Source organism: Arachis hypogaea, chromosome 17 (assembly GCF_003086295.3).
Source record: "Arachis hypogaea cultivar Tifrunner chromosome 17, arahy.Tifrunner.gnm2.J5K5, whole genome shotgun sequence".
Classification (NCBI taxonomy): domain Eukaryota; kingdom Viridiplantae; phylum Streptophyta; class Magnoliopsida; order Fabales; family Fabaceae; genus Arachis; species Arachis hypogaea.
In genome coordinates, this window is record NC_092052.1 from 38,381,079 (window position 1) to 38,391,228 (window position 10,150).

Consider the following 10,150-nt stretch of genomic DNA (forward strand, 5'->3'; position numbering starts at 1 on the left):
TCTTTACACTAATAACATGTTAATACCTTTACTCAAAAGATTAATGATACAAGAACTTAGTGGCAGCTTGAAAGATAAATCATGCGGTTTCATATGTATTCTTTGGCTTGATAGTCTTCATTGAGGGCTTCCAATATAACTTCTTTTATGAACAGCCTGTTAACATGTTTGTGATCCTAAATTTAACAACTCCTACACCATTAACTAATACTTTATATTCCCTAAGAAGTAAAATGTTTTAGTTGACAAAAGTACTTTTGCTTGAAAACATGGAATAAAGATATGATTTATGCCTCCTCAGGAACAGAAATCAAGTGTTTTGATGTGCGTCTGGTAAGCAATTTATGGGCAACAAAGAGGCTTGATTTCCAGTTTTACAAAATCATACACTCTTCTGCGTTCCACTTTCTATACTGAGTCCCTGTATATTATGTTCTGTCCTGCTGAAGGCCACAAAAGAATGGAAGCTACTGGAGAATTATAATTATAACAAAGAGGAGATAAACAAGGTAAACAGTATAACTTGTATTCAGTTATATTGCTATGCATTTTCTTGATCTTATTGAGTGTTTCTGCTGCTCTCTTGGCATGTGAAAATGAAACGCTGTGTCTTATATATCTGATTTCCCACCTGTAAATAAATGCTTGCATAACACAGGTTAATATAAAAGGCTGAATGAATAATGTAACATTTTCATGGTTTTGCCTCACCTATTTTAGCATTTTACGATGCATAATTTTCCCATCAGTTTCTTATTCTAGTGTTTTCTCTTGCAAATATTTGTCAAATTCTCCTAAACTTTATAAATGCCAAGTCATTTAGTTGGACAAGTGGTAAATAGAAAAATTAATATAAAATGAATTGTGGTGTATTTGTAGACACTACTTCACACTCTCTTCTACATGTAGCTCAGAAATGTTAAGTGTAGTGTTTGTTTGAGATGCCATGTTTGTCTTTTGGTTTTCTTGCATGAGATTTTGAAATGGATTTTAATCATTGTTGTGAGCACTAATTTGGTTCTGTGGTTTCTTGATCTACACAAACCATTGAATCGTTAAATTGGATTGCAACATTATACCTGAACTAATATTTGCTTGCACATTCTTCCATTCTACTATAATACAAACTGATCCTGCTATCCTTGATTCCTTGTATGGAGGTGCACTTTCTTTTCTCCCCCCTCTCTTGTCTCTCTCCTTTTTTTAAAAGAAAAAAAAAGCTGGAGGTGCACTTTCATTTGTTAAGGAGAGGCTTTATGGTTCAAATTTTCATGGTCTTGCAGGTTGTATGCAACTTGAAATCCTCATTTCTTGCTGCAGCTGATGATAGTGGTGAGGTGAAGGTATGCTTCATATTTATTAAACATGTGCTGTCTGATTTCTCCTATGCAATACCACGTATATCAGTTGTTATGAGCTATCCTTTCATATTTGGTACTTTGATTGGGATCATCATGACCTTTGGAGTTTGGACACCTAAAATTTCTTTGATTTCCTGTTGGTGACATTCACCAAAGTTTTCTTACTCTATTCTCTCATTAAACAAAAACAAAAGTTAGGTTATACTTTCCTGAGAACATGGAAATCACATTTACGATTTAAAACTAATTTCTTTTTCCATTCTAATTTGATATATTATTTGTTTTATTCTGTATGCTTCTAATTTCATCCCTTTCATTATTGATTGAAATGTCTTTGAAAGATTATTGACATTCGCCAGCCATGCCTCTATAAAACTCTACGAGCTGGTCATACATCTGTATCCTTCTTGATTCCTAGTGGTGCTTCGGAACATGGATGCTAATTATGCAGATCTGGAGTTTTGTGTTTAAGCTACTTATACTTTTGGTCTGTTCCTTGTATATTACATTATAGTACTGTTATAGTCTCTAACTTTGCGGCTAAGTTCTAATTTCATCCCTAACGTTTGAAATGTTCTATTTTTCGCCTCAAACGTCTTATGTCACCCTATTTTAGTCTTGTAGTCAAAATTAATTGTTTGGTTGGAAGCTGATTCTGTGTGTGGTAGTCACTCTATTGCAATCCCTTTAGTGGAGGGTGTTTAAACTATGATGCTTTTCTGTTCATGAAAATGTTTTGATCTCTTACAGTTGTAGGCAGACGGTACAAGAAGACAAAGCTCTTATCTGTGGGATTGGAAAGATAATAGTTTTCCCCTATTGGATTCAGCGCCTTCAAGGCTTAACCCAACATTTTTTGGTATAGAACAATACTTTGCTGCAAAAAGTCTTATTTCTTCACGGGGTTTCGAGATAGATGATTTCCATGGTTTTGGTATGGTTCCCCTGGCAGACCTGTAAGTAAACTCTTATACCCTTGTTTCTTTAACATGCTTATTTCTATCATTTTCATTCAAAGACCTCAAAGATGCATGACAAGTCTTAGAGTCTAGTTTGTATGTCAATTTCAAGATGGTTTTGTTCCACTCCTGATTGAAGAAAGCTCGTTTTATGAGCTGTGCAGTCTATACCAAATTAGCATGTTTATGCCAAATGAGGTGTAGCATTTAAACCTTTTCAAGTATACTGCATACTGAGAATCCTTTTTTTTCATAAAGTAATGCATGTTTATTTGAATATATTAGAGAACATGGGCCTATTCTGTTTCTAATACTATGTATTTTAGCGTCACAGACCAAGCAGACACTTATTTGCGTGATCCTAACCTGGAGGCTTTCATATTCTAATGGTGTTTGTACCGTCATGTGCTCCAGATTCAATCATAAAACAGAGGCCGAGGATGTGTATTTCATCGCCTCATCTAATTCTGTAGCTGATGATGATGTCGTTGATGATAATAGTAACAATGATGAGGGTATTTTCTCTGGTATCAAGGTGATTGATGATGGTTTGGATAGTTCTGTCAATGAAAAAACAAACGATCTGGAGTCCTTTTCTAGAACAAAGGCCGAAACTCATGACGCAGAAGGAAATGTTGTTCCTGTGAGTGTCCAACCCCAAGAAGTAGCAGAAGTGCAGCCTAATGAGATCTCTGTTTTGTCTGAGAACCACCAATCTGAAGTTAACTTGGGATCTCATGATACTGATGCTCATGAACATTTTGCAAAGGAGCCTCATGGTTCTCAGGATGCTGAAATGAATAATGCCGGAGTAAATATTGAGATCTCTGAAGCCGAAAACTTATGTGTTGCCCCTGGAACTGGGCATGAATCTTCATCCTTAAATGAACTTTTTGAAAACAACCCTGTTGCGGATAAAACCAATGATCTTGTTGATTCTATCCATACAGAGATGGGCATCCCATCTGATCAAAATTTGAATATATCTATTCTAGAGGAAGGGCTTGCTGAGGATAAAGTCAATAATAAAAGTGGGGTAAATGCTATTGAAATTGCAGAACATAGTATGGAAGTTAGAATAGAAGTTCAAACAGATGGATTGGAAGACAATGGTTTATGTGCACCCTTGACTGCTGGTCCTCAGGAAGCCAATGAATATCCTAATAATCAGGCTTTCTTTAATGGAGACCTACCTACAGAAGAAAATTGTAATAAAAATGAGGATAAGATTGCCCATGACAAGGACACACTGTCTGGTTGTATAGTTGGTGAAAATACTGAAGTAGATCGTCCAGAGTTTGCACTGCTTGTTTCAGATGAGAAAGAGGGTTATTTGAATGATACAGAACATCCACTCTATCAAGAAGATGGAGTACAAAGTACAATGTGGCCCGAGACGTCAGCTATTAAGAGTCCTTTTGTAGATCACAATGAAGTAAGTTCTGCAATTTACCTTAAAATGTTTGCCCTTTTTGAGATTTCCTATTAGAGTTAGATTATTCCTATTAACATTTGACACATGTTATAACTTATAACTGGCAAGAAAGCATTCCAGGTTTGTTTCAATGACATTGTACAATGTAAAATGAAATTTATGCCAAGTCTATAGTAGGATGTGTTTGAAAATGCACTGCTTATCTTTCTCTAACAATCTATAATGGTGTTTCTTATGCATGCCTAATTATTTTTCCTTTTGATTGTATGGTGCAGGAAAATGTCATGATTCCTGATGACACAGGTTTGCTTCTCAATCTTCTTCATTGTATAATATGCTTTATTTTTATTCAAGCATTCCAATTCACTCCAATTCCAATTCGGGTTTTGATTCTATTTCAGTCAGGAGATGTCAAGATTAACTTTCAATGTGAAGCTTGATGCTGCCGATGCAATTTAGTTATCTATTAATATTTTAGATTATTCTATCTTTAAGTGCTAAGTGTAATTTGTGACATTCATGTAACATTAAGATGGTCATCTTATTTTTTTTGGGTATCTTTTTATTCTAGAGAGTTTGGTTCAAGGCATACCTTTGGGAGATAGGATTTTCTTAGGAGGAGATTTAAATGGCCATGTGGGGAGAGAAGTGACTGGATATGGGAGTATTCACGGAGGCCATGGTTTCAGGGTGATCAATGCCGAGGGTAAAACTATTTTGGACTTTTCCTCAACCTTTGATCTTCTCATCACAAATACATGTTTTAAAAAGAGAGACGAACATCTTATAACCTATAAGAGTGGCATGACAAGCTCTCAAATCGACTTCTTCTTGTTGAGGAGAGTCGACCAGAAATTTTGCATTAACTGTAAAATTATCCCGGGAGAGAGCTTGACAACACAACATAGGGTGCTCGTCATGGATTTTCGCGTTGAGCAAAAGTTGAGGAAAAGACATCATACGAAGAACCCAAGGACGAGGTGGTGGCGGATGAAAGGTGAGGAACAAAGAAGCTTCCTAAGACGGGTAGGAGAAGAGGCAAAGTGGGATGGAAATGGAAGCGCGGAAGAGATGTGGAGGGAGATGGCAGAAGTTATTAGAAGAACAGCAAAAGAAAGTTTTGGTGAATCTAAAGGAATAGGACCAAGAGACAAGGAGTCCTGGTGGTGGAATGCGAGTATACAAGAAAAGATAAAGATAAAAAGGGAATGCTTTAAAGAGTGGTCTTTATGCTGCAATGCATATAATTGGGAAAAATATAAGGCGGCTAAGAAAGAGACAAAAGTGGCTGTAAGCGAAGCAAGAACAAGAGCATATGAGAGTCTCTACCAGTCTTTGGGCACGAAAGAAGGAGAAAAAGGTATATATAGAATCGCAAAGATTCGGGAAAGAAGAACGAGAGATTTGGATCAGGTTAAGTGCATAAAGGATAAGGATGGAGAGATATTGGCTCAAGAGGAGAAGATTAATGAAAGGTGGAAGAGCTACTTCTACGAGTTATTTAATGAGGGACAGAAGACTCTTCCGAGCCTTAGTCGATTATGCACAAGGGAAGAAGATCAAAACTTTGACTACTATCGAAGGATTCGAGGCTTCGAGGTAAAAGAGGCTCTAAAGCAGATGAAAAATGGCAGGGCAGTAGGACCTGATAATATTCCGATTGAGGTTTGGAAGGGTCTTGGAGAAAAAGGCATCAACTGGTTAACCATGCTTTTTAATGAGATTTTAAGGTCAAAGAAGATGCCTGATGAGTGGAGAAAGAGCACCTTGGTACCTATCTACAAGAATAAGGGAGATATACAAAGTTGCGGAAACTATAGAGGGATTAAGCTTATGAGTCATACTATGAAGTTATGGGAAAGGGTGATAGAACGGAGGTTGAGAAAAGAGACACAAGTAACAGAGAACCAATTTGGATTTATGCCAGGCAGATCTACCACTGAAGCGATATACCTATTAAGAAGGATGATGGAAAGGTATCGTAGTAATAAAAGGGATCTACATATGGTGTTTATTGACTTGGAAAAAGCATATGATAGGGTACCAAGGGAGGTCTTATGGAAGGTTTTAGAAAAGAGGAGAGTAAGGATCGCATATATTCGGGCAATTAAAGACATGTATGATGGGGCCACAACTAGTGTGAAGACTCAAGGTGGTGTGACAGAGGAATTCCCTATTGGTATAGGATTACACCAGGGATCCTCCTTAAGTCCATACCTTTTCACATTAGTCTTGGAAGTACTCACAGAGCACATCCAAGAGCCTGTGCCATGGTGCATGCTTTTTGCCGATGATATCGTCCTTATGGGAGAGTCAAGGGAAGACCTAAATAAGAAGTTAGAGTTATGGAGAGAAGCTCTAGAAGTGTATGGTCTGCGCATAAGCCGTAGCAAGACGGAATATATGGAATGTAAGTTCAGTCTGAGAAGGGAAAACCCCAATATAGAGGTGAAGATTGGAGAAAACATCCTACGAAAAGTTAAAAGTTTTAAGTATCTTGGGTGCATCATACAGGATAATGGAGAGATTGAACAGGATATAAATCATAGGATCCAAGCAGGTTGGTCAAAATGACGGAGTGCATCCGGTTTTATATGCGACAAAAAAGTGCCTTTAAAACTTAAAGGTAAATTCTTTCGCACCGCTATGGTACGGAGTGTTGGGCGGCTAAAGGGGAGCACGAACATAAGCTGAGTGTGGCAGAGATGAAGATGTTGAGATGGATGAGTGGTCATACGCGATTGGATAAAATAAGGAATGAAGATATAAGGGAAAGAGTTGGAGTAGCACCCATTGTGGAAAAGATGGTTGAATCGCGTCTCAGGTGGTTTGGACATGTGAGAAGAAGACCAATAGAACATCCAGTCAGGAGGGTGGATGAGATGGAAGATGGACAAAGGGCGAAAGGCAGAGGAAGACCTAAGAAGACCATCCATGAGGTGGTCAAACGAGATCTACATGTAAACGGTCTCTCTGTAGACATGATACATGACAGAGCACAATGGCGTCGTTTGATTCATGTAGCCGACCCCACTTAGTGGGACAAGGCTTTGTTGTTGTTGTTGTTGTTGTTGTATCTTTTTATTAAGACAGTGAGATATTGGCCAATGATGTTGAAAAATAACATCCAATTTTATAGGTATCATGTAATGAATATTATGTTTATTTATGTGACTTTTGGCTTTCTTTTTTCAATTTACAGTGTTTGATGGAGTAAATTTAGAAAACAAACCTAAAGTATTTATTTTGCAATGGAAAAATTAAAAAAAAAATTATTTTACCTTACTGACGGATTTACAGACGGATTTTTTGTCTGTAATCAGAGTGTGAGATGATTTTCCAAAGTTCAAATTACAGACGAAAAATCTATCGAAAAATCCGTCTGTAATTATAGACAAAAAATTCGTCTGAAAATCCGTCTGTAATTATGGACAGAAAATCCGTCGAAAAATCCGTCTGTAATTACAGACAGAAAATCCGTCGGAAAGTTCGTCGCCTGTGGGAAATGGATGGAGAATTTACAGAGGGAAAATCCGTCGGTAACTGGTAAAAATCCGTCGGTAACCAAAAATCTGTCTGTAATAAAGACTAGATCTGTCTATAAATCTATCTGTATTAATCAATTTTCTAGTTGTGTTTAAATTAATTCTCAAAGAACCTCTAATAAATTTTTATTCACTATAAAATTTTGAGAATTGCTTTCATCAATCAAAACTATAAAATATATATTAGGCCCTAATAAATTTTATTATAGTACAAGGATAATGTTATGGTAAAGAATAAAGTTTTAGTAAGACGTTAATATTATTTTTTAGTAAAAAAAAATTATAAAAAACTTTTTTATGTACAATATTTCTTTTCTACCAATAAAAAATTTTATTTTTCGTCCAATTCTATTCTTCACCAAAATTTATTTATAAGAAAATTAAGTCTCAAAAATATCACTACAAGACAAATGGATTTCTTTTAATAAACAAAGAGACTAATTTGTTAAACAGGAATCATTTAAAAATTATTGGTTAGCAATAAATTTATTAGAGGCCAAAATATGGAAATTTTTTGAATAAATAAATTAAATATTTTATTTACATATCTATGTATATAATTTGTAGCTTATTTATCAATTTATATTCTTTTAATTATCTCATTTACACTGTAAATAAGATAACTCACGTTTGTTATTGCAGTATCACGTTTGTACACGTATTGTGAAACAGAGATTATTTCGTTTACAGTGTAAACGAAATATGCAAAAGCTTATTCGTTTACACTTAGCAAGAAACGCGCCTATATAAGTAAGTCGTTTACAACGTGACTGTTGTCAGTTTCAAACCATTTTTTACTTTCTTTCTCCCTCCTCGAACATTTTTGTTGATATTATTGAGGTACTCGTACATTATGGCACACGCAGATGCACGAGATAATGATATCAACCGCCTGAATGCAACGTGGTATATCGCTAGAGCGATCGACTTCTAGGTTAGTGTTGTTATTTTTCTGTTTTAGTTAAATAAGCATATAGTTATAGTTAGAATACTTTTATAGATTTAGTATCTATTAGGTGGTGGAATATATTCTTAATAAATATTAATTAATTAATTTAGTTTAATTTATTAGTTAATTTAATTTAGTTAGTAAATATTTATTACGTTTTTTATTTCTTTAATTTGAATGTTATATTTTTAATTTTAATTTTGAATATGCTAGATAACTTGTTTTACTGAATAATTTGTTGCAATGCTGTTGGATAAATTTTTTAAATGTTTAATTTTTAAAGTTAATTATTCTGAATCCAACTAAATCATGAAATGTGAAATAATTGTTTATTATAATTTTTATCTTTTTATTTAAAAATATAAATTTTTACTTTTGAAATAGATTTATTATTGAAATGTTTTATTTTTTAACAAAGGCCTCGCCTACTATTCCCTAGGTGAGTGAGCTACACTCTTACACCATTGGACGCCATTCTCCCTTACTTGAGAGAGGTTGGGTTTGGCGACACGATGCAGCTCAGGAACTTTGTCTTTGACAACCCCTGACTACTGCATTCATGGATCGTTGGTATCCAGAGATCCACACTTTCCACCAGACTTGGCGTGAGTGCACCATCACCCTGCAAGATGTTGACTACCACTTTGGATTATGCACGCACAAATAGTCAGTGGGTGGGTGCTTGCGAGATTTTCAAATATGGTACTAGCATCCGACCTAGGAGTGGATAAAGGAGCTCCTTGGTGCCAGGCCTTCTCATACTCAGCAGCTGGAGGCATAGAGAAAGGAGCCATTTTTCATTAAGCTGACATGGCTTAGGGACTGAGTACGGCATATGCCAGCTACTGCAGATGCAACCACCCTCCGACAGTACATGAAGTGTTACATTATGTTACTGATTGGGGGTTACTTGATGATAGACAAGTCAAACAATCAGGTTCATATCAAGTGGCTGCCATCATTCGAGGACTTTGAGAGGTGTCATAGTCTCTCTTAGGGATTTGTTGTGCTTGCATGGACGTATCACTCGTTATGCTCTACAGCACATCGATCTACCACTGACATTGCTGGATGTACTCCACTACTAGCCTCGTGGATATACCATAGATTTCCTCAGTGGTTCCCATTTGATAGACAAATTTTGACGTTTTCCCTGGCTGTGAAATAATTGCTTTTATATACAGTTTTTGTCCTTTCCATTTATGTAATTTAACTTTTTCTTGCATAAATTGAGACATTATTATTGTTGCATACGTCCACAGGTTAATAGGTATGGGCCAACAGAGTAAGGATCAGTTTGACCAAAGAGTCCTCCGATGGCGTCTTTTATTGGATTGGTTGCAATTGCATGAGGTACGTGACGTTATTTTATCTAATTGTCTCTCAACGATTTATGGTTCTATGTAATGAGGTATACTACACTTTATTTTGCAGTTCTTGTGGACACTGTACGATAACCCAGCCTTGTAGGTCATCAGCCTGGACTGGTTGAGAAAGGAGGCAGAATCAGGAGATGGATGACTGTAGTACCCTTGTCTATTTCAACATTGTTGGGTTTCACCATATTGATTGGGTGAAATTCCAATTCGATGGCCAGTAGCTAGTGTCTGATAACCCTGTCAATGTTGACCGGTTCCTCACCACCACAAGACAAGGAGAGGATGTATGGTGGCCCACTCCTTATTAGGAATGGTACGATAGATGGAGGGCTCGATTTGAGGGAGGTCACATGATCTCCATACAGCCATTCACAAACTACTTGCCTACACAGGTGTATTGAGCCTAGTACCAACATGCTTGCCGCGTTAGACATCTGTCTGGCCAGAATATGCTTGATGATCCTAGGCTATTGACTCTCTTGAATAATGTGCAGCCTATCGCCAGTCATCCTAAGAACGTGC

General features: G+C 36.4%; 1 protein-coding gene and 1 long non-coding RNA gene across 2 annotated transcripts; both read left to right on the top strand.

The window, feature by feature from the left end:
- The first annotated feature begins 277 nt into the window (after positions 1-277).
- LOC112765504 (uncharacterized) lies at positions 278-1,910 on the top strand. Its single transcript, XR_011874737.1, has 4 exons — positions 278-333; positions 450-509; positions 1,284-1,343; positions 1,703-1,910. It is a non-coding gene; the product is annotated as an uncharacterized lncRNA (long non-coding RNA).
- Positions 1,911-2,723: 813 nt separating this feature from the next.
- LOC140180581 (uncharacterized) lies at positions 2,724-9,719 on the top strand. Its single transcript, XM_072221821.1, has 5 exons — positions 2,724-3,755; positions 4,031-4,058; positions 9,170-9,227; positions 9,512-9,602; positions 9,684-9,719. The coding sequence occupies exons 1-5, from the start codon at positions 2,724-2,726 to the stop codon at positions 9,717-9,719; spliced, it is 1,245 nt and encodes a 414-aa protein (XP_072077922.1).
- Positions 9,720-10,150: the final 431 nt, after the last annotated feature.

Bases quoted from the DNA above. Each gene is read 5' to 3' on its own strand.
- LOC140180581 (XM_072221821.1), top strand. From the start codon at position 2,724: ATGTGCTCCAGATTCAATCATAAAACAGAGGCCGAGGATGTGTATTTC. The intron at 9,228-9,511 runs GTGTCATAGTCT...ATACGTCCACAG, and splicing joins TCATTCGAGGACTTTGAGAG to GTTAATAGGTATGGGCCAAC. The intron at 9,603-9,683 runs GTACGTGACGTT...TTTATTTTGCAG, and splicing joins ATTGGTTGCAATTGCATGAG to TTCTTGTGGACACTGTACGA.